Source organism: Rattus rattus, chromosome 3 (assembly GCF_011064425.1).
Source record: "Rattus rattus isolate New Zealand chromosome 3, Rrattus_CSIRO_v1, whole genome shotgun sequence".
Lineage (NCBI taxonomy): Eukaryota > Metazoa > Chordata > Mammalia > Rodentia > Muridae > Rattus > Rattus rattus.
Genome location: NC_046156.1, coordinates 62,526,641 through 62,551,517, shown reverse-complemented (window position 1 = coordinate 62,551,517; position 24,877 = coordinate 62,526,641). Strand labels below are relative to the sequence as shown.

The 24,877-nt window shown below is 46.5% G+C and overlaps 1 protein-coding gene across 2 annotated transcripts in view; it reads right to left on the bottom strand.

The window, feature by feature from the left end:
• Positions 1–24,877, bottom strand: part of Tuft1 (tuftelin 1) — a 45,357-nt gene that overhangs the window by 1,811 nt on the left and 18,669 nt on the right. Inside the window, exons 2-12 of one of the 2 annotated variants that reach the window (XM_032897808.1) lie at positions 24,473–24,547; positions 24,005–24,106; positions 20,198–20,284; positions 19,457–19,546; positions 17,087–17,152; positions 12,473–12,586; positions 6,834–6,962; positions 6,203–6,297; positions 2,245–2,350; positions 1,279–1,362; positions 218–318 (exon numbers count right to left, since the gene is read on the bottom strand). In XM_032897808.1, the coding sequence (XP_032753699.1) occupies positions 218–318; positions 1,279–1,362; positions 2,245–2,350; positions 6,203–6,297; positions 6,834–6,962; positions 12,473–12,586; positions 17,087–17,152; positions 19,457–19,546; positions 20,198–20,284; positions 24,005–24,106; positions 24,473–24,547 (1,049 nt within the window). The remainder of the gene's footprint in view (positions 1–217; positions 319–1,278; positions 1,363–2,244; positions 2,351–6,202; positions 6,298–6,833; positions 6,963–12,472; positions 12,587–17,086; positions 17,153–19,456; positions 19,547–20,197; positions 20,285–24,004; positions 24,107–24,472; positions 24,548–24,877) is intronic. The other variant, XM_032897809.1, reaches the window with a different exon arrangement.

Here is a 24,877-nt window from a genome sequence, read left to right as displayed (position 1 = left end):
ACTATATGTATAAATTTGTGATAGGGAAATATTACAACTGTATCTTACATACAATCTTCGGGGGCTCATAACTCCCAGAAGCCATGCATGGTCCTCCCAGGCTACAGAGTAGCCTGTGGAACTTGGATGGGAGATTGGGGCAGCAAGCCGGGTTTACGTCTTCCTCAGCAAGGAAGGCTCTCCTGTTCTCCTGGGCCCACTCTGCACACGTACTTACCTGCCCAGGTTCTCTGTCTTGGCCCGGGTCTGTGTACTGAAGTTTCCGTGACTGACCTGCTTCTCTATTAGATGCTCCATGCGGTCATGCATCTCTAAGTTCTGAAAAGTGAATGCGGGTTACAGTGGGTCTCTCTGGCTTGCTGCATGCCCCATCTAGCCTGCATGGATGCTCCTGTTAGCCCCATGTCTACTAGCAGCCACGGGTGTCCTCTCCCTTCATCAGACGGATCACACTCTGCCTCAAGTACCTGCCCTTCAGTAACTCGGCAACACTAGTCACTTCTGGTTCCCCTCCATATACACTTCCTGGACGGGCTTCTTGTCTTCAGTCAAAACCGTTTTATGTCTTTGTCAGCAGCCTAGTTTTTAAAATATCTGTAGTTTTGTTTTTGTTTTTACTTTTTGCTTATATGTATGTCTGTGTGAGTATATACCACATGCATACAGGTGCCTTCGGAGTCCAGAAGAAAAGTGTCAAATGCCCAGGAACTGGATATACAGGTGGGTGTGGGCAGCCAGGTGTGGGACTGGGAGCTGAACTCAAGTCCTCTGGAAGAGCAGCAAGCCCTTAACCTCTGAGCCACCTCTCCACCCCATATTTTTGCTTTGGCTTGATTTTTCCTGCTATTTTTATCTTTAACTCTAGACCATACTTTCTCCAAATACCCTGTCTCTTATCTGTCTCTATTACACAGTGGCTTGCAAGGGAGTCAACAGCTGCGCAAAGCAGGAATGAGACTAGGAAGTCACCTTGATAGCCGACTGCACCCATTACCAGAGCTATGAGGAGATGCCAACCATTGCACGTGCCCTCTTCCTTCAAACCACTGTCGCAAAGCTCCAATGGTTGAAATGCGTCACGGTAGTGGCTTGTACCACAATGCTTGCCCCGAATGGCAGGGATAGGTCTTACCAGTCAGCTGTTCCCTGGAAGCTCTCCGCCACCAGGGAACAACGCCCCCAGATACTTCCCCCCAAGCAGCCGCTAGACAGGACCAGTCCCCCTCCTGCCTATGCTTAAGCGCCCAGCTCTGTGTTGGGGACTTCCAACACACAAACCTCAGCCTCCAAATAGGCAATTTTCTCCTTGAGCTCTTGAATGGTGGCATCCTTTGACTGGATCACAGCTTTTGAATTCTGGAGCTGCAAAGATGTATAGATGTAGAATTCATTTTGCAGAGACTACCCAGGCACTCGTCAAACTCTACACTGGTTATAGGGCAGACGGCAGAGCCAAAAGGGCAGCTCTGCCCCCTCACCGTTTCACTGGTGTTTCTACAAATCCTTTCTTTTTTTTTTCTTTTTTTCGGAGCTGGGGACCGAACCCAGAGTCTTGCTCTCGCTAGGCAAGCGCTCTACCGCTGAGCTAAATCCCCAACCCCTTAAATCCTTTCTTTTCATCACTAATGAACCCAGAAGCAGGAGGAGGAGAGGGGATGCCAAGCTCAAAGCCAAAGTACATAATAGGTGAAGCAAAACCCTTAGTTCTGGAAAATGTAAATTATTTATTCGTTTGTCTAGGGAGCGTTTACTGAGTGCACACCACATCACAGATACCGTTCTAGACAACGAGAAATGGCAGCAACATGATACAAGTAAAGGGAGCTGGCATGAGGGGAGGAAATGACCCCTCCCTGTTTGGGGAGGGAAACTTATGGTCTCAAAACAGTTTTGCAATTGGGCCTATTCCAAACACGTTACTCTGATGCTCAGGCAGAACTGTTAGGCAGGAGATCTGCAGGAGGGACAAATCCTCCTTCATCTTCACCGATAACCGGATTTATTATGATTCCATTACTCATTTACCAAAAAGATTTAGAGCATAAGTGAGACCATTGGAAAAGCAGAAACTCAATGCAAAATCAGTGTTAGGGAAGGACTGTGGAAAGCAATACCTAAACTCGGGTAACTGGCAGCCTTGATGCTCCCGGGACCCGCTGTTTTAAATTTAATTACCCAGGGGAATAAGTGATGGACACACAGGCTTGGGGTACACACAGGGCAGCTAAGACGGGACCCCTTTACCTGCTCTATCATCTGCCGAACTTTCCGCTGCTGGCTCTTCAGCATGTCATCCAGGTGGTGGATCTTCTCCCGAAACCCAGCCACTTCCTTTTCTAGAGAAGCAGACCTGGAGATAAAGACCAGGAAGCTGAGGTGAGGTCACACTTGCCACCAAGGGTGAGTCCCTGTGCTCCAGTGGCTTGCCCTAAAGAACAAGTTACCAGGCACTTTAAAACTGACAAGAGACGGGTAAGCCATCTGCACGCCATTAGGGGGCAGCACGATTTGTTTGTTTTTCCAGCTTTTCTGTTTTAGGTGATAGCCCCAACTCAAAGGCCTCAACCTCAAAAGGCCTCAGCTGCTAGGACTGCAGGCAGTACAATCATGCCTTGCCTAGGTCAGGGTGATTGTTTGGTTGGTTGGTTGGTTGGTTTTGATTTTCCAAGACAGCACTCTCTGTGTAGCCCTGGCTGCCCTGGAACAGACCAGGCTAGCCTCGAACTCAGAGATCCACCTTCCTCTGCCTCCTGAATGCTGGGATTAAAGGTGTGTGCCACCACTGCCTGGCTTCTTTTTTTTTTTTTAAATATTAACATTGGTATTAAAATTTTTCAGTATTAAAGCCAGGAGAGGGCTAGACAGATGGCTCAGAGGTTAAGAGCACTGGCTGCTCTTCCAGAGGTCCTGAGTTCAATTCCCAGCTCACAACCATCTATAAGGGGATCTGATGCCCTCTTCTTGCATATAGGTGTACATTCAGATAGAGCACTCACACCTGTAAAATAAATAAATCGTAAAAAAAAAAAAAAAGCCAGGAGAAAGTTGGCTGCTTTGTGTGTTGTAAGTTTCTGATTACTCCAAAGATTTAGGTAGAAAGTAGGATTATTCTAATCAAACAAAGCCAACATCTTCAATAAGAAATATCTGCTCTCTGTCCTTAATTTTTTTAATTATATATTTTTATAATTTTTAATTATTTATTTATTTTTATTCTATGTGCGCTGTTTTGCCTACACATGTATCTGTTGGATCCCCTGAAACTGGAGTAACAGAAAATTGTGAACTGCCACATGGGTGCTGGGAATTGAACTCAGGTCCTATAGAAGAGCAGCCAATGCGTTTAACTGCTGAGCCATCTCTTCAACCCTTCTGTCCTTAATTCTTTTTTTTAAGATTTATTTATTTTATGTTATATGAATACACTGTAGCTGTCTTCAGACACACCAGAAGAGGGCATCAGATCCCATTTCAGATGGTCGTGAGCCACCATGTGATAACTGGGATTTGAACTCAGAACCTCTGGAAGAACAGTCAGTGCTCTTAACCACTAAGCCATCTCTCCAGTCCCTGTCCTTAATTCTTAATAGAGAATTCCTCAACCCCTTGTAAATCTACAAGCACAGGAACGATGGCGATGTGTTTTACTGTATAGAATTTGGTCTTTGGGTTTCTAGCTCCTGATAAGATGTTTGGAATCTTCAGGAGGACTAAGGAGGTCTTAAGTACACAGAGGAAGTGAGTGTTGATTGGGTTGTGTAGACGACTGCAGGATGGCCTAGTTAAAAACTTATATACTTCAACCCCTCTCCAACATCTGGGGGAGAAACCAAACATGCCTGCACATTGAAACATTCCCCACATCCTGAACAAAATGTTCAAAGACCTGTCAGGTCAAGAAATGCATACACATGTCAAGAGAACAACATTCACCAACTAGACCTCACCCTACACACTATTTCACTGACTGTTCACCGGATCCTTTAAGAACCTATAATATTAAAAAAAAGAAAGAGGGGTTGGGGATTTAGCTTAGTGGTAGAGCGCTTGCCTAGCAAGCGCAAGGCCCTGGGTTCGGTCCCCAGCTCTGAAAAAAAAAGAAAAAAGAAAGAAAGGAAGGAAGGAAGGAAGGAAGGAAGGAAGGAAGGAAGGAAGGAAGGAAGGAAGGAAGAACCTATAATATTGCTTTAGCAATTCCATGAGCCACTACAACAAACTCTTGAACCTGAGGAAGCAACTGGGTAGAACTCTCCCCAACCCCCCCCCCCCACAAATGGGAAAGGTGCATGGGCACACTTGAGCACACTAATTGGTAGAACTGAAGCCTTGACATGTGGGGTCCACATTAGGTCTCAGACTTGAATTAGACAGCGAGACCCACAGTCAGTGTCTGGAGAGAAGCAGAAGATTGCCTTGATGCTATGATGCTGTGAGCAGAGAGCAATTTCCCTAATCGCTTTTGAGAATGCCCAGAGATTCCTGAAAAGCTCTGGTTATTCCCAGTTCTGCCTAAAAGTATCAACAAGCACGTGCTGTCAGAAAATGGTAGCACCCAGGCAGTGGTGGCGCACGCCATTAAGTCCAGCACTGCTGAGGCAAAGGCAGGCAGATCTGTGAGTTTGAGATCAGCCTGGTCTACAGAGTGAGTTCCAAGACAGCCTGGGTGCACAGAAAACTCTCAAAAACAAAACAAAATAAAACAAAAGTGGGCAGTACTCAGGGTGAAGTGGTAACAATGCACTGGTGCTCCAACATCCTTCCTGAAGGTTCTAAATCCCACCCTCAGTTCTCCACATGAGGTGAGCAGCGATCAAACACTATTCCAGAGCATTAGTTTGGGATTACCTCATCTTTTGTTTCTTGTGCTCTTCCTTTTTACTCTGCCCTTAGTACCTCCCACACAGAGGAAGAGCAAGGTCTGTATGCGGCCATCCCTCAGCACCCAAAGAGGATGGTTATAGAACCCCTCAATGCATTTGCACGTTCCCCACATGTGCACCCTCCCTTACACTTTACCTAATACAATATAAATGCCACTGAAATAACTGCTTTGTTTGTCTAGGGGGCCAATGGCAACAAAATAAGACTTCAGATATTCAGTAAAGAGAGAACTTCAAATTTCCTGGTTTTGTTTGTTTCCTTTGAGGCACGGTCTCACTCTGTATCCCTGAATGGCCTAGATCTTGCCTGTAGATTAGATTGGCCTAAAATTCATAAAGATCCACCTGCATCTACCTCATGGGTACTGGGAATAAAGGCATGAGCCACCACTCCCAGCTCCAACTGTTCTTTTAATTACTCAGATCAAATAGAAAGGAAGGTAGAATAAAAAGATGCTGTACTTTCCTATGCCGGGAAGGTCAAACTTGGGTTGTCCTAAAGAAGAGAAAACACCCTCTGGACACAGAGGAGCGGTGGCAGACTGGTCTGCTGATCTTGGCCCTTCAAGGAATGTCTACCAAATGTGAAAAAGATCACTGATCCATTGATGACCAGACCCACCGTGGCTTACTGAGACTAAACGGTTAAGTTGCACAGGCTTGCCTGGATCTCATGGTCCTCCTCTTTCTGCCTCCTGAGTCCCTGGAATAATAGGTTCAGACTACCACTACTGCATCCAGAAAGATCGTAATCAGTTCCACTCTGTAGCACAAGCTGGCCCTGAACTCACAGCAATCCTCCTGCCTCAGCCTTCTACATGCTGGGATTATAGGCATGTGCCACCATGCTCTGTCAACGTCTTGTTTAGTCTTGAACATTCAGGAGGCAGTCTTTGCTCTGAGGAGAACTGATCTGCAGTCTCTGATCCCCTCTCCTCGGAGGAAATCTGCCAGACCCTCTAACCTGGTAGTTAATACGCTCAACAACCCCTGTAGACCTCTGAGGACGGCAGGCGGTTCTCGGTTTCTGTCTGAACTGCTTAGAGAAACAAAACCTCCTGCCTTGAGAGCCGTGAAGCTCATGCTCCTCAGCTCTGCCTGACCTTATAAATCCTTTTCTTTAGGTCTCTGGCCCCATGTTAAATGAACTCCCTGAAGGAGGCAGCCCTCGGAGCAGTATCTGGCTGGGTGGGGCTCCACCCTATGCAAGCACATTGAGTTAGAGCTGGAAGATCTGACATCAGCACCAGCTTCCTTCCAGAGGGCACATAGCTCGCCCTCTCTTCCCTGCACCCAGCTTTACAGTGAACAAGGGCCCTTACTTTTCTCTTTCTGCTTGACAGTCAGCGTTCTTGATCCGAAGCTCTTCTAGGGCCATGTCTCCTTCCCTGACTTTCACCAGTAAGGCCTGATGCTCCTGGGTGGGACGAAAAAAAAAAGGCCTGTAGCAAGAACAGACATCAACACCTTGGGGTGAAATGGGTACCTGAACAGGGGCTTGGCTGCTACTGGGGCTGGGACTGTTGCCAAAGAACAGCAGGCCAGGCTGGTTTGATGGGTGGCCTCCCCTGTCAGGGAATAGCCCTTCCCACTCTCACATACAGAGCCTTCCCAGCCTCACCCAGCGGCCTGAGGGAGAACTTGGCCCTGCATTGTGCAAGCCCACCTGCCACCTCTGGCTAATCCTGAATGAAACACTGAGTGACTGTCGGCTCCGAATCTGAGGCTGCAGAAACCCCTATGTGAGAATAAGGCTAAGGTGGGAATAGTTTCACCTGCAGCAGCAGGAGACTGAGGCTGGATGACAGACCCTCCGTTCCTAAAGCGCTGGAAGGTATCAGAACGTGTGTGTATGGCTGCTAAGAAGGGATGCTTTGGGGGCTGTTAAGGAAAGAAGCCTTAGGTCCCGTCCTGCCCCAGGGCTAAGCTCTGAAGCCAGAACATCACCATTACCGCCTCCATCCCCAGCAAACGCCTCTGCAGCTCCCCGATTTCTGCTGCTTTCTGTTCCACTCTGTCCTCCTCTCTCTGAAGGGCCACATTGCTCTGCTCTGCTTCTCGCTGATACCGGCTGAGTGTGACCTACAATGCAGAAGGGTGTGTTCAACGGTGAACGGGAAAAGGCAAACATAGATAAACCTTGGAAAGGGAACCTGGCTGCGGTGGCTTCAGGGAAGGCTGGACAAAGGAAGCAACCATACTGGGCACACTGTCACTTCCCGTCCCCTCGGGACTGTATGGAGACTCACCGGCCCCTCCCAGACTAACTCCATCTCCAAGGTCAACTGGCACACAATTCATCAGGACCCCCCAGCTGACACCCTAGAACACCTCCATGACACTTGTGGGGGTGACCAGCTTAACCCAATGCTGGGGCTTCTCTGCTGGTCAGAAGCAAACAACCTAGGAGACACATTCCCATCTTTCCATTTCCCCACTCTGCCACCTCCAGTCAAGCCAACAGCGTCTGCACAAGGTGCTGCGGCAGGCGGTCGGTCCTTTAGCAGCAGAGAAGCCACGAGGGAAAGAACAGCAGGAACCTCAATTGTTAGAATGGGAGAGTAAGGAAAGGCCATGCCTTGTTTCCCTGCCTTCATCTCGCTAACGCCTGCTTACCCTTCAGGTCCCTCCCAGCCCTGGGAAGGTTCTTCTCAGGTTCCGAGCACCCATGAGCACAGTGCAAGCTCATGGCAGACAGGCCTTGGGTCCTTCCACGCTGCCAAAGAGCCACAAAGTTCCCTGCATACAGCCATTGCTGGACAGGTCTCAGTGGAACTGGCACTCACTTGTTTTTCCCTTCCTGCCCCTTACAAATAAAGGCAGGGAACGGCAGGGCCCATGCTACCATCAGGGTACTTCGCCATTTCACTGCTTCCTACTCACCCCAGACACCTGATTGCTTGGTAAAAGAGACTCCAGATGAGCTCCAGAAGGCATGGATGACAGCAAGCAGTCAGTTTCTCTGCCTATTCCTAATGTCAGAATCAGGGCGGAAGAGGCCCATGCAGGAAATGTATGAAGGGACCTGTCTGCATACCACCTGCCCTGGCCAAGCAAGTTCATTGCAAATCCCTCCTGACAGCAGGCAGAACACGAACCCATGGTTAACGACAGACGATATTTATGATAACCGTCCATCTTGCCCTTCATACCCCCAGGTTCAGAAAACCAGACCGCACAGTCTTATTCACCAGTGAGCTTAGGAGTCAATGATATATGTATTGGCCTCCTGAGCAGGTGCTTAGAAAAAGGGGCTCTCATTTCAGTACACAAATACCATACACAGTGAGTTAAAGCCTCGATCTAAATTTCCAATTAGAATCAGAAATGCAAAAGACAAACATAAAAACCCAACAGGCCCAAACAAAGAAAGCCAGACCCCCCTGTCCAGTAAAAGCTCTTCCTGCCCTGCTCGCAGAAGAAGCTGACAAAAGGCGCCTGCTGCAGGTGGGTAAAGAATAGCCCCACTGTCCCAAACCATGGCGTCAGATCCCGGCCTTGTGCCTGAAGTTTACGTTCAGGCAGCTCTTCCTTAGGAGCAGCTGGTTCCACCACAGGCATCAGAAACGACCAGTGTGTCTAGAACGTCTCAACTTCCCAAGGCTTCCAACACCCTGACCCTGCTGGGGTTGCAGCTTTAGTCTCCTCTCCTTGTAGCTTTTGCAGAGAACAGAGGACTAGGTGGTCACTGGCATAAATACCAGATTCTCTAAACTGTGTCATGGAAAAGGGACCGGGAACACCTTTACCAAACAGCTGCTTTGAGCACCAACTGGTCTTCAAATTGTCCCAAGTCAAACTCCAAGAAAAACAAAACCTCGCTCCCTCTTCTCAACCCAGGGAAGACGGTGCTCACACACAGCCTCCCACAATCCAGACACTGTGTCCAACAGCTCTCGGAGAAGCTGTGTCACAGGCTCAGCTTCCCTAACCTCAGGGCAGTTCATCATCCTCAGTGTTATTCTTCATCCTCCATCTTCCTCTCGAAACTTCTCTTGCCTAGGGTCAGTAAGACAGATGCACAGACAAAGGTGCTTGGCGTTGAGCCTGGGGACCTGGGTTTGATGCTCAGGAGCAATACAGTGACAGAGAGAACCCACTCCAGCAATACAGTGACGGAGAGGACCCACTCCAGCAATACAGTGACAGAGAGGACCCACTCCAGCAATACAGTGACAGAGAGGACCCACTCCAGCAATACAGTGACGGAGAGAACCCACTCCAGCAATACAGTGACGGAGAGGACCCACTCCAGCAATACAGTGACAGAGAGGACCCACTCCAGCAATACAGTGACGGAGAGGACCCACTCCAGCAATACAGTGACGGAGAGGACCCACTCCAGCAATACAGTGACGGAGAGCAATACAGTGACGGAGAGGACCCACTCCAGCAATACAGTGACGGAGAGGACCCACTCCAGCAATACAGTGACAGAGAGAACCCACTCCAGCAATACAGTGACAGAGAGGACCCACTCCAGCAATACAGTGACAGAGAGAACCCACTCCAGCAATACAGTGACAGAGAGGACCCACTCCAGCAATACAGTGACGGAGAGGACCCACCCCAGCAATACAGTGACAGAGAGGACCCACTCCAGCAATACAGTGACGGAGAGGACCCACTCCAGTGTGACGGAGAGGACCCACTCCAGCAATACAGTGACGGAGAGGACCCACTCCAGCAATACAGTGACAGAGAGAACCCACTCCAGCAATACAGTGACAGAGAGGACCCCGTCCAGCAATACAGTGACGGGAGAACCCACCCCAGCAATACAGTGACGGAGAGACCCACTCCAGCAATACAGTGACAGAGAGAACCCACTCCAGCAATACAGTGACGGAGAGGACCCACCCCAGCAATACAGTGACGGGGAGAACCCACTCCAGCAATACAGTGACGGAGAGGACCCACCCCAGCAATACAGTGACGGAGAGAACCCATTCTAGCAAAGAGAAACTCAACCTCCACACATGCACTGCGACACACCACCCATCCACAATGAAAAAAAATATCTCTTTAGTTCCATAAAAAAAGAATTCAGGCTGGCTGTCCTCCTGCAAGATCCCGGTATGCCTATGAGGAAGAGAATCCAATCATAACATATTTTATTTGTGAGTGAACAATAACAGAAGGGTTATTGGTCTAACTGCACACAGAACAGACAATTGCTCAGTGCACTGTACTTAGCTTTTGCTACTCTGTGAGTTCTTCCTTCCAACATTCTCCACCCCTCTTCTTCCACCCTTTCAACCCCCTAACACTGGATAAAAGAGAAAAAAGGATAGAGAGAAAAGGAAAGAGATCCCTGAATAAAGTCAGGGGTTGGAAAGGGGACAACATTATAGTTACACTATTTCCTGCTTGTTGGGGGTTGGTTCTAATGCTTTGAATTAAACCAGCCCCCAAAATCAGGAATCTGCATGTCCAAACGCTGAAGGTCCTTGTTCCCAATTGTTTTTTGATTGAATTAATAAAGAGCCAATGGCCAATGGCTGGGCAGATAGAATGAGGCATGACCTTGAGATTGGCATAGCTAGGGACTGGGATGAGGAAGAGAAAAGAATCGCCATGATTCAGAAGGAGATGGATCAGATTTAGTGCTGCAGAAGGAAAATCATCCAAATACAGGTAAGAAGGAGGAATGTGGCCCTCAGAAGGGCTGCCCAGAAGCATCTTGGGCAGCAAAAACTAGGGAGTCACCCAGAAGGAGCCAGGGCAACAAAGATAAAATACAGAATTAGATGGCGTTAAACCAGGATTACAGGAGGGAAATGTGTGCTAGCTGAGGGGAGGATTAGAACTGCCCAGCCTTTGAGCTAGCCAAGGGGTGTGTCTGTCTGTCTGTCTGTCTTTCATTCTTGAATCTAGATAGCTCCTGGGCAGGTGCAGGCAGCTACACCCGCTGATGAGTTCCTTGGGCAAGTTTGATCTTTCCTGTCAGGATACCTAATTTCTTCTTGTTTCTTCTCTGTGTACAACTACCTAGGAAACCACTACCAACAGCAACCAACAGCCAACAACAACCCACCGTGCCTCTCAGGAGCCTAGCATTTATGCATCCCTGAAAAGTTCCCAGAATTCCAAATATTCACAATCGCAGAAACTAGCCGCAGCTGGAAAAATCACACCCCTGCTAGAGCACAAGACAAATCACAGTCAGTTGCTGTGAACAATCTGAAGCAGCCCCATATCCCACACCCGGATTAAAACAAAAAACATATTCTTATAATATTTCTGGGTTTGTTTTTTTTTTAACGAAAGCAAAATTCTAGAATTCCCACTACAGTACACTTCATTTTATACCCAAAGAATTTTCCATAGTGAACTGAAGATCTTGCACACTCTTAATAGATAGAGGGTTTACATTTACAGACTTTTAAAAAAATTCTTCTAAAACAATCTAGATTACTGGAGGGAAAAAAATTGGGCTAGTGAAATGGCTCAGCAGGGTACTGCCACCTAATGTGATGACCTGAGTTCAATCTCCAGGAGCCCCATGGTGGAAGGAGAGAAATGACCCCTATAAACTGTCCTCTGACCTCCATGTGCATGCCACGGAAGAGGCCCACACCCACCACACAAATAAATGAATGTAATTTTTTTTTAACAAGATCAACTATAAGGCTATAAATGTAGCTTAGCTTCCTGGCACTGTGCCGGTCTGGTGTGCATTCAATCTCCAGGACCTCCTTCTTCCCCTGCTCCCCGCCCTGCTCCCCGTCAACCAGGCATGACGCCACAGTCCTATAATACAGCACTTGGGAAGGTGGAGAATCAGGGATTCTTTCAAAGCTACATGAGACCCTGTCTCAAATACAACAGGGGCTGGAGAGGGCTCGGGGTTCCAGAGGACTCAAGCTTGACTCCCGTCACCCATGAGGCAGTCACAACCATCCAGAACTCCAGTTCCAGGAGATCGAATGCCCACTTCTGACCTTCTCAAGCACCAGGTATGGACGTGATACACATATATGCAGACAAAACAGCTATACACATAAAATAAATACAATCTAAAGATGACTATAACAATAATTAAGACACACTGCCTGTGTGTCTACTGGCAGTTATTTCTTGACAAGACAGATTTATTCAATCACTGTCCACATTTACAAAATACCTACCTTATGCCATGTATTATACCAGACTCTGATAGCAACGGTCCTTGCCCACAAGGAACCTTTGATCCCATGATTCTTATAAATGGGAGACAGTGATGACTTCTGAATTACCTGCTGTTCTAGACTAGAACTATACTCAGCTTCAGTGGACTAGAGAATCCAGATCTAACCTTCAAGGACTAGCCATGTTCAGTGGTAGAGCAGGGCCTAACATGCACAAGGCATGGGCTGCTCTGTCCTCAGCACTGCAGAGAAAAGAAGGACATGAGCTTCACCAGATTTGGGCAGCAAACACTTAACATCTAAGGAAAGCAAAGGCAGGCAAGCTGAGTAAGGCTTTGGAGCACTGCACTTCTTCTAGGCTGGCATCCACCAGAAAAATGAAGTCCATGCTGAGAAAGTCACTGGCCCTTCATCCAGGAGCCAGTCCCCCAGGGCACCCTCTCTCCAGATGCCAACTCTTACCTCAAAAGCCACACGGTCTGACTGGTGTCGCTGCTCAGCCTCCCGCAGCTTGGCAAGCAACCCCTGCACAGTCTTCTTCAAGCTCTCAACATCTTCACTCATGCTGGGGTCCAGCTAGAATCAGTGCAGAGACAGGAAGGGAAAGCTGCCACATCTGTGACTTAGTGAGAGGAGGTCCCTCCAAGCCACCTGCCACACTGGGATTTGGACTATCTGTGGGGATCACCCTCACAAAAGAATTAGCATAACACAAGAAAGCACAACCAAACACGCAGGCACGCACACGCACATACAACACTCACATACAAAAACGCACACGCACACACAGTCTCCCTTAATCCCTAAGGGACTTGGCTAGTCTCAGATAACCCAACTGTTTAGGACACAGTAACTTTTAAATACATCAAGGGAATGGTTTCTCTCTTTTTTTGGGGGGTAGGGGGTACATTCAAGACAGGGTTTCTCTGTGCAGCTCTGGCTGTTCTAGAACTCGCTCTGTAGACCAGGCTGGGCTGGAACTCACAATGATCCTCCTGCCTCCTCCTAAGTGCTGGGATTAAAGCCGTTCACCACTACCACTGACCAGGAATGGTTTCTTTTAAAACATTTTTACATGTATTTGTATTTACATGTATTGGGGTGACGGTGTGTGCGACACAGAGCACGTATGGAGGTCAGAAGACCACTTGCTGGAGGTAGGTCTCTCCTTCCACCTTGTGGGTGCCAAGGACAAACCCCAACTTGGCCACAGTCACTCTTACCTGATCATCTCGGTGGCTCAGTGGATGACGTCTCAGCGTGTGTGCGTGCGTGTACATGCATGGGTGTGCGTGCGTGTGCTGTCTTTATGGGCATGCCCTGCTTCCCTCTAGATTAGAACTATCTTTGCTGTTTGGACACACGTCATTCTCTAGCCCAGGCCGATCTGGGACTCACTATACATAGTCCCAGCCTGGCCTTAAATTTGTGGTCATTCATTGGCCTTCCCTGGCTCAGATTAAAGGTATGAACTACCAGTCCCAGTTTCAGATTAGAGCTGAGAAAAATGGCCTCGCCTCCCTTTAAGGCTAGGCTCCCCAAGGACAGTGGCTATTTGACTCCCATCTCTCAGAGGGCAGCAGACCCAAAGCCCAAAGGCACATCTTCTGTTGTTTTCACACCTCACACGGGATGCATAAATAGGGCTGCTTCTGGATAGACAGGTTTAGAGCAAAGGCATGAAGACAGGGATCTGATGTGATGAAAAGGGTGTCTCACTGAGGCGACTGCTGTCCCTCCCAGACACACCCGACCGTGGGCTGGTGGTAAGGGCTGAGCAGACGTGTAGGGTCTCGCTCTCGTTTTTGCTGCAAAGGCATGAAACACTGCATAACTCCCTGGGAGCCTGGCACGGACTCTGGGCTTTACAGTAGGCAGTGGCAAGACCTCTGCCTCCCCACAGAACCCTCAGCTGGGTGGAGAGAGGCATTTCCCAGCCTTCGTAGTCTTCTGGCTCCCGTGGGCCTCCATTTCTACATATATGAGATGGGATGGCTCCTCACCACGCCAGATCTCACAGGCTATGTCCAAAGTCGGAAAGACAGTATCTGGTACAGTTTGGAGCTCGTAAGAAAATCTAGGCGGACATTGCCGTATAATTTATTACCAACAACTTATTTGCCAAATGCAGTGTTCTATGGAAAAAGAACAATCCGAGCTGCATGTTTAGCATTAAGCACGTGGCTGGAACCGTCCTGAAATCTGAACATTAATTAAGTCACTTGTCAGTTCCTCTCTAGTGTCACTCCAGCACCTGGGCCAAGTGGAAACCCTGCAAGAGGATCCTGAATGTGTCTCTGACACATTTATTCAACGAGCCTTCTCACAAGACCCCTTTAATGACCTGACTTTTTTCATTAATTAAAATACGTCAGCGTTTAAGCTAAGTAGCAGACTGTGTTTGCTGTAAGGCTCCGAGCTTTGTTCCCAGCACTACAGAGAGGAGGTTATAAAATACATGTGAGAAAAACAACTAACAAAGTAGGCTTCGAACTGACATTCATCCTCCTGCCTCAGTCTCCCAGGTCCTGAGACTACAGGCAGGCGCCATCATTTGTGACTCTACAAACCAGACTTCATACAGTAATGTACATAGACCCTAAAATGTATTTTGAGAAAAAAATATTTTTAAAACAGGAAAAGGAGATAAAATCTAGCACATAAAGTGAAAACACCTCACAGCCATATTTAAAGTCATATAGATTAAGTATTTTATAGTTAGTGGGAGAAGAAGAAGAAAACAGTCTGATCAGTGAGAGGCCTTGATGAACTATGACACACTGTGACTAATGAATAGGTGTGATTCAGTTCCACACTTGAAGGCCAAAAACACCCAACCCCCAAAAACTGGCCTTGGGGCTGGGTGTGTGGTTTAGTGGTAGAGGCCATAATTACAGTTCTCAGCACCGAGCAAACAGAGCCCCTTAAAACAAAACAAAAACAAAAAGCCACCTACCAAAGAAACAGGAGACAAAGAGATGTGGTGTGAGGTGCATGGATGAAAAGACAGAAACTTCATCCGAGTGTAACTTCTCTGAAGACGAGACAGGGCAGAGAGGCAGGAAAAATGAGGGTGCTTACAGAGACACTGGCTTTCCTAAAAGGGAGTTAAATAGGATGCTAAAAGTAACAAGAGACCTCAGCTTACTTTGGGCCAAATGTTTGTAAAGGTGACCATAGTATTGCTTCTCTCTCATCCCAAATACCCAGACAATATACCTCATAAAACCACCTTCCAGGGTGATGGGATGGCTCGGTAATAAACAGGTTTGTGACCAATCATCAAGCTTGATGCCTGGAACTCACAGGGTAGGAGGGAGCCATTTCCCTTAAGCTGTCTTCTGGCTTTCACACACACATGGGGGCATTCAAATGCTCATGCATACATATATGCACACACACCTGAGTGTACACGCACACTTGAGTGCACACACAATAAATAGGTGCAAAACACAATGTTTTAAACCAAACTACCTGACAATTTCATTTACAAAAGGAAATTCTTTAAGACAAGAAATAGACTACTTCACGTATTTTTTTACTTAATTTTTAAAAAAGTTTTGCTTAGTCTTCAAAACATGTTGTAAATTATGTCCTTTGAACAGTGTGATTTAGAAAGCCACAAGATCACCATCCACCACTGTAAAGACACCTAGGTTGACTGCTCGTCTAGGGAAGCCTGTCCTTCCATGTGTGCTCTTTTTCCTAAGCCTCTCGCTTTTCCTGATGTGCCCCCCAGTCTGAAATGTGCACAATCCTGCATCTTCCCTTCATTCTGACTGGTCCTGGAGTTATTCTGCAGGGCAGTCAGGAATCTGGCTTTTCCTCCTCAGCGGCAGTCCCTCACGGAGACACAAAGTCCTTAGGCTGTCTACAAGCTGCCGCCACCACTGATGCTGAGACTAAAACTTTTAACATTTTCTTGGTTTACTTTCTGTGTTTCTAAATTTCCAAGATTTTCTACAGTTAGTATATCTGACTATTTAATCACATAAGGCAACAAATACCATTTTTAAAAAAGGACACCCACCATATGAAGCTCTATGAAGCAACAGGATGTAAAACTCAAATAACGTTGGGCGTGATGGTGCACACCTTTAATCCCAGCACTCCGAAGGCAGAGGCAGAAGGATCTCTTGTTAGTTCCAGGCCAGCCTGGTCTACATAGTGAGTTCCAGGACAGCCTGGTCTACATAGTGAGTTCCAGGATAGCTGACACTACATAGAGAGACTCTGTCTTTAAAATAAAATAAAAATAAAAGACTTAAATAAAAAGCCAGGTGTCTGGGGATGTGCCTCGGGAGTAAACATGCTTGTAGAGCATACAAGAGGGAAAATAAGGGGTTGGGGATTTAGCTAAGTGGGAGAGCGCTTGCCTAGCAAGCACAAGGCCCTGGGTTCAGTCCCCAGCTCCGAAAAAAAGAAAAAAAAAAAAAAGAGGGAAAGTAAACAAAACTGTGCTTAACGTGACCCTCAATTGTGCATGCACAAATGGTGTGTTTAATAAGCACAGTATTTAAATAAGTATCTTTGCCTAGAAAACAATGGTACTAGACTTTGGATAAATATTAGAATCATTTAGAGCTCTCAAAGAGCCCTGATGCTGGCTACAGAGATGGCTTAGCAGTGAAGAGTTCTTCCTGCCCCTCCAGAGAAGGCAGGTTCAGCTCCCAGCATCTACCTAATGGTTCACAACTGTCCAAAACACTAATTCCAGGGGATCTAACACCCTCTTCCACCCTCCGTGCATGGGCATACATGTGGTACACATGTGGTATATATACGCACTGGGATAACACTCATGAACAAAAAGAAAGTCCTCATGCTCAGACCACAACTCAGAACAGTTATTCCACATCTCCCAGGAGGGGACCAAGGCGTCAACTCCTTTTAAGCTCTTAGGGCTCATCCAAGGGGCAGCCAATCAGAGACACTGCTGTAGGAGGATCCACTACCAACAGTAGTTGCTTCTAAGCAGTAAGCTTAGGGTATTTTTGCCTTTTTTGTCTTTGTTGTTTACTTTTTATACCAAGTAAGTATGAGGTGGGATGGCCAGGTCTCTTCCCTGTTACCTACCTCAGGTGGGCTGCTGTAGAGAGTCATGGGACTCTGACTAAAGCCATTTGGCTTTTCTAGTACCACCTGTTTGAAGAAAAATAAAATCAGGAGTTAAAAACAATTTAACCGGGGTTGGGGATTTAGCTCAGTGGTAGAGCGCTTGCCTAGCAAGTGCAAGGCCCTGGGTTTGGTCCCCAGGCTCCAAAAAAAAACAAAAACGAAAACAAAAACAAAAAACAATTTAACCAAGCAAATAATTTTGAAGCATTATATTTTAAGATGTCAAATGGTACAAACCAGCAAGATGGCTCAGAGGCACTTGCCACCAAATCTGACAATCTGAGTTCAAGCCCCAGAAACCACCTAGCAGAGGAGAAAATTTGCTTCTTACAAGTTGTCCCTGGCATCCACATGTGTGTTGTGATGTAAGTGCATGCACATATGCATTCACATGCATGCTCGTTCACATGCAAAATAAATGTGAAAACACTTTTTAATCTTATAGGGAAAGAGAGAGGGGAAAAGGAGGGAAAGAGGAGGAAGCAGGAAAGGGGTGGAATAGGGACAAACAGAAGAGAAGAGAGGAGCAAGGGAGGGAGACAGATTTCCACTGCTCCATGAGAAAACAGAAAGAGGGCTGTAAAATGGCCTTGAGGGAACTATAACCTGTGGGGTGGAGCAAACAGACCTCGGGCTAAAGCTGTGTGGACTGGAAAACGTGTGAGACACATCCCACCCAGGAGTACAAGCCGTCACATGCCATATACACCACGCTCTCTTTGCGGTAGGGATCCTGACAGGTTTTGGCCAAGCAAGAATCAAGAAAGGAAGAAGCTCTTCCATGATCCCATCTAACCCAAAGCCAGACCACTCACCACGTGACCCTGCTATTTGTGCCAACTAGAGGCCTGGACACTGTGGCCCGACTCTTGACTGAGCACAAAATGTTCTGGTGCCTCCCACCAGACAACTGGTCTCCACAGACCTGCTTCAGCTAAAGCAAAATAAATCTGGAAATGATCACAACACAGAACCCAGTCAAGCCTACAAGGAACTGGGCTGGAGAGATGGCTCAGCGCTTAGGAGCACTGACTACTGTTCCAGAGGTCCTGAGTTCAATTCCCAGCAACCACATGGTGGCTCACAACCATCTGTAATGGGATCTGATGCCCTCTTCTGGTGTGTCTGAAGACAGTGACAGTGTACTTACATAAATGAAATAAATAAATCTCTAAAAAAAAAAAGACTACAAGGAACCCATCTGGCACCAGCTACTAGGCCACTATTCCCTTCAGAACAGGGAGGGGACTTCTGGAGAAAGACCACCTGACTCAAAGCAAAAGGCAAAGGAGACAGAAGTCTGCTCTCAGGAGCCCAAGTGAAAGGTCGAGAAGACATTCCCTACTTCTGAGAACATTCCTTTCCTGGAACTTTGAAAAAGCTGGAATCCCACACTACCTTCTCAGAGAAGATTTATACAGTATTTGCTCCTACACTATTGCTTCTGCATCCTGCATCATAGGCCAGGCTAAGCACAGGGACAGGATGGTGGACCCCTAAGGAGTTTCCCAGCCCAGGGCTGAGACAGGACTGGATCGAGACTTCCACTTTTCAACTGAAGAGGGAGCAGCACTTGCAGAGGACCTGACTTTGCTTCCCAGCACCCACACGGCAGCTCATAACCATCTGTGACGTCAGTTCCGGGGATCTAACACTCTTTCGGCCTCCTGGGAAACTAGGCACATGCATGGTACATAAACACAGGCAGGGAAACACTCATACACATAAAATAAAAATAATAAATCTTAGCAGGGTGTGGTGGTGCACACCTTTAATCCCAGCACTTGAGAGGCAGAGGCTAGTGAATCTGCGAGTTACAAGCCATCATGGTTTACACAGTAAGTTCTAGGATAGCTAGGGCTACAAAGAAAGACCTTGTCTCGATAGATAATAGATGATAGATAGATAGATAGATAGATAGATAGATAGATAGATAGATGAAATGGAATAAACACACAAGCAAAAATCCTTGTTAAAAAAGAGACTTTCGGGGTTGGGGATTTAGCTCAGTGGTAGAGCGCTTGCCTAGCAAGCGCAAGGCCCTGGGTTCGGTCCCCAGCTCCGAAAAATAAATAAATAAATAAATAAATAAATAAATAAATAAATAAATAAATAAATAAATAAATAAATAAATAAAAAAAAGAGACTTTCATTTTACTTAGGGTCACCCAAGTTCAGCAGGATCAACTTATAAGAGTTTGGATCCATGGCTGATTGTCTCCAACTATGTGCTGGGAAGCCTGTCTCGGAGAATTCTCAGGAAACCAGATCCCTGATCCACTCTCCCTTCCTTACCATGTCCTGAGAGTCAGCACCATTAGAAAATACCTGTATCTCCTGCTGATGCAGGGGGCCTCCTGGACTCCTGTCAAGCTTGCTACTTATATCCTCCCGGAGCTTCTGCAGGCAGTTCCTGGCCTGGGAAAAGAAGGCCAAACACTTGAGATTCAGGGCAGGGAAAGTAAACAACCTTTGGGTCACTGGCTGCAGACAGAGGAATTGTGTTCAACTGGGGTGACAACCCAACCTGTCTTGTACACACAAGATAAATTAATCCCCTCCTCTGGCAGCACTGTCATGCTAGTTGAAAAGACACGTGATACGAAAGACAAATAAGATGTCTAGTATGGAATCCAGTGGTAAGTGCTAAGGAGAGGAAGAAGCCAGGCAGGGGCAGGGAAAGACTGAGGAAGATGGGATTAAGACCAAACAGATCACAGAGTTGGCTAGGTACAGGATACTTAATTATTTGTTGATTAATGGGTGAGGTTGGAAAGGTCAAAAATGCTTTTTGACAAAGGCAGTCAGATCTCTATGAGGTCAAGGCCAACCCGGTCTGCATAGAGTCCCAGGACAGCCACGGTTCCACAGAGAGATCCTGACTCAAAAAACCAAGTAACAAATAGAAATATAGAACTAAATATAATTTAACACATAGGAAGGTATGGGGGCACTTCAGTGACATCAAAGGAACAGAAGGAAAAACCATCAGAACCCATAAAAGAAGGTAGCCCTGAAAATCTAAGGCTCAGGGAATCTAGGCGCTCCCTCCAAGGAAAGGGTCCACACCTCCTGGATGTACTGGACCTCACTCTTCAGCTGGTTGACGTTCTTCTCGTGGATCATCTTGTCCCCAGACCTCCCTTTCAAGTACACCTGCAGAAAGGATGACACTGCTCAGTTAAGAAACACACAGCCCAGGGGCTGGGGATTTAGCTCAGCGGTAGAGCGCTTGCCTAGCAAGCACAAGGTCCTGGGTTCGGTCCCCAGCTCCGAAAAAAAGAAAAAAAAAAAAAAGAAACACACAGCCCATACCCAGGAGGGAGGAAGGAACATACTGTCCCCACCTATTTACCCGGTGACTACTTGGTGATTTGACTTAGCAGAGCTAAAAACGGATTCCTATTACTCTGTGTGGCAGTGCCGGGGACCAAATGCAGGCCTCACTCATTCCAGACAAGTGCACCAGCTGAGGGAGGGACTTACTGCTCTGCTCAGCACACCAGCATTTTCCAGCTGAGGAGACATCTCTGACTGTTAGAATATACATCTGTGTTCAGGTAAGTATTAGATATGGTTGCAAAAGAATAAAAATAAACGCAATGTCCAACGACAGGCAATTAACTCAATAAATTATAGTAGGTCTTTAATGGACTATTATGCAGCCACTAAAATGCCAGACGCAGACACAAAAGATGTTACAATGTGTCATAAGTATGGGAGAAGATGTCACGACAGAGTATAGTAACATAATTTGATTTTCTTTTTTTAAAAAAAAAGGTATACCTTTCTAGGAGGGTATAAAACAAGATGTTTACAATAATTACCCTGCTAGATTATGGGATAACACTGTCCTCTAAAGTAAGTAACGGCACTCGGTTTGGGGAGGAAGAAATATGCCTATTTGTAGATGGCAGAACCTTCCAGAGAGAACAGCCTAAGAAGCCCTATTGATGACAACTTTAGAGCAGCAAGGCTAAAGACATGACCTCAGTGTACACCAGGCGGTCTCCCTACATTCTAGCAATTAGCAATCCAAAGATGAAATCTCATTTACAGGAGCTGGAGAGATGGTGACTCAATGGTTAAGAGCACTTCTCTGAAACCATGAGGGCTGGAGTTCAGATTCTAGCACCAAGGTGTCAAGCTGGCTTCCCCACAAGGACCTGTGACCCCAGCTCCAAGCAGGGCACAGAAGGGAAGATCACCAGGGCTTGCTGGCCTCCCGTTTAGCTAAGAATGCACAGGCCTCAGGCTTAGGGAGAGACCCCTGCCTCAAAAGAAAAGGCAGACAGTGACACCCAATGGCTTCTTCTGGCATTTGCATATGTGTGCAGGCATAAAGTACATGCATCTACATATGATCACACTGACAAGCTCACACAAATAGATACATAAAATAATATATTTCATTTACAGCTGGGTGTGGGAGCTCACACTTGTAATCCTATCACATGGTAAGTTGAGGCAGGCGTTCTAGGCTAGTCTGAACTACAAAGTGAAATCCTATCTTAAAAGTAATAATAGATTCCAACACTGGGTACGGTGGTGCATGTCCTTAAACCCAGCACTTGGGAGGCAGAGGCTGCAGAATTAAGAGTTGAGGCCAGCATTACATAGCAAGTTCCAATCTAGCCTAGCCTATAATGTAAGAATATAGCAAAATGAAAAAAAAAAAAGAATATAGCAAAAAAGGGCTGGAGAGATGGCTCAGAGGCTAAGAGCACTGACTGCTCTTCCAGAGGTCCTGAGTTCAATTCCCAGCAACCACATGGTGGCTCACAACCATCTGTAATAGGATCTGATGCCCTCTTCTGGTGTGTCTGAAGACAGCTACAGTGTACTCAAATAAAATAAATAAATCTTAAAAAAAAAAAAAAAGAATATAGCAAATGAGGGGCTAGAAATAAGGATCAACAGTTAACAACACTTGTTCTTGCAGAGCAGAGGACCGAGGTTTGGTTCCCAGCACCCATAAGGCAACTCACAGCCATCTGTAGCTCCAATTGTAGGGGATCCTGATGCCCTCATCTGATATATGTGGACACCAGGCCAGATATGCACATGGTACACTGACATAAACTGGAACAAAACAGTTGTGCACACAGAACAAAATTAATAAATCTAAAATAAATATTTTTAAATGGTAAACTAAAGTTTTCTAATTTTGAAATTTATGAATTAGTTATTGTAAAAAAAATTAAAGAAAATCTTAAAAAAATTAACTTCATTCTTTATCCCATCTTTTTGCACAGGAAGACTCAGATAGTTCCCTCCCAAACTGAACCACGGATTCAACCCATCTTTATTAAAACTCTAGCCAGCTCCTTTTAAGAGAGATTTACTTATTTATGTGTATAAGTGTTTTGTCTGCATGCATGTCTGTGCACCACGTGCCTATGAAGTCAGAAGAAGCGTTGGCTCCCCTGGGACTAGAGTTTTACTCCGCTGTGAGCCACCATGGCTTCAGGGAACTGAACCCAGGTCCTCTGCAAGAACAAGCAGTTCTCTTAACCACTGAGCCTTCTCTCCATCCCCTCAAGCTGGCTTCGTTGCAAAAACTGGTAAACTGAGCTTAAAGTTTACAGAGGGGTGTTAGGAACCCTGAGCATCAATCAAAAAACCTAAAAGGACAATTTCAAAATTAGCCACAATATTCCGGTAATCCCTAATCAGGATGGCACTGTCTTACGGACTGATGGGCAGATTAGAAGAATCACTGTTACAAGCAAGAAAATATGCTAAGTGCACGCATGGAAAGGTCACACTGAGTCCCATTAATTAACATATTAATTAAAAGTAGACATTTTTAAGAAGGGAACAAACTGAAGAAAATAGGTGTCACATGTTATTGATTCCATATATAGAAAAATCCAAAACGGGCAAGAATAAAAAGATATTATGCTGCAGCCAGAGCTGGAGAAATAACTGGAGATGTTTCTGAACTGAAGCCAAACCTGGTGGCATACATCTCAAGCAAGATCCAGGACTCAGGAGGCTAAGGCAGAAAGGAGACTGAAAATTTGAGGCAAAAATGGATTACACGGACCTGGTCTTTAATTAAAAATAAAACAAAACCCCTGGAATTTAAAGTGATGATATTTGAACAACTCTATGGCTATACTAAAAACCACTGATTGACTATTTTATCTAAGTTCACTGTGTCACATGTAAATTATCTAACTATATATTATAAAGTTATTTTTATTTAAAAATTATTTTTTATTTATATGCATGTTGGGGTTTTGCTAGCATGTATGTCTGTACACACGTGTCAGGTGCCCTCTGAGGCCAGAAGAGGGCATTAGATCCCCTGGAACTGGAGTTACATACAGTTGTTAGATGCTACATAGGCTCTGGGAATTGAACCCAGGTCCTTTGGAAGAGCAGCCGGTGCTCTTAACCTCAAAGCCATTTCTCTACCCACAGATTTTTTTAATTTTAGCCACATGTATATAATCTTGTGTCTGTGTAGGAGTCTGTGCACATGAGTACAGTTGCCCAGGGAGGCCAGAGGAGGGCATTAGATTCCTTGGTGCTGGAGTTACCTGCAGTTTTGAGCCATCTGACATGGGTGCTAAGAACTTAACGCAAGTCCTCTGCAAGAGCAGTAAGTGGTGAACCACTGAGCCATCTCTCTAGCCTCCTCTAAAGCTATTTTGAAAAAGAAGGAAAACTGTTCATCCCCATGCCTGGGGCCAGGTTCAGCCAAAGTCACTCACTGTAGACTCGATTCTGGGTGTTAAAATCGCTGAAGACGAGCAGAAGCACCCTCCCTTCTCTCCCACCTACACGCTCTCTGTCAATCAGCAGCCCCCTCTGAGCTGCACCTGAGGGGTAAAGCAGACAGAAAAAGGGAAAGTGGACTGGGCTCACCTTAATAATCTCTTCATGGCCATCGTGGGACTCCACCAGTTCTGAAGCCAGAGAATGACCTGAGGAGTGGCCAGACACCATGGCATAGGTCTTCTTGCCCGCCTGCCAGAGAGACAGAGAGAAGTGACTCAGAAACCACACAGCAACCAGGACCTCCTGCCCTGACCCACACGACCTACAAGAAGCTTCAGTCTGACTTCTTTCCCCTCCAAGAGCAGACAGCCACACAGCAACAAGGACATGGGACAAGGAACGTTAGTAGAAAACCTGGGTTAGCTTTCATTTTAGTGGGGGAGGGGGTCTCCCATTTCCCGAAGCATGAGGCTGAGCTAGCTGGGTGTGTCTGAAAGGAGATGCTCTCAGGCTTGCAGCAACAGAGGTGGGTGGCTCCAGGCAACACCTGGGTGAGGGATCAGCAGCGAAAGAACTGGCTGAGAGGCCTTGCCCCGCCGACAGACACCCTGATACCTTCTGGGCTATGTGCTCAAGTTCATCTCCTGTCAGTTCACTCTGGAGAGTCAGCCTGAGAATGTCCACGCTTTCCTAGTAATAACAACAACAGCAACAGTGACCCCTTACCTTTCAAGCCCACAAGAACAGCCAGCCAAAGTGTTCTCTTAGCAGGCCTGTCTATCCCTATCCAAAGACAGTCCTAGAGCAGTGTGCTCAGCTTGTCCAGTTTCAGGTCGCCCTGGGTAGATAGGTCTCTAACAGGTCTTTGTCCACACAAGCCCATGGGTACAAGCCCATGGCTCCATGTGGCTCCTGGGTATACCTCGATTCTCAGATCACAGGAACACAGGGCATAGATTACTCTTCCTCAGACAGTGGAGAAATTATTCCTGGACTGCCGTCTCTAAGCCAGTAATTTTT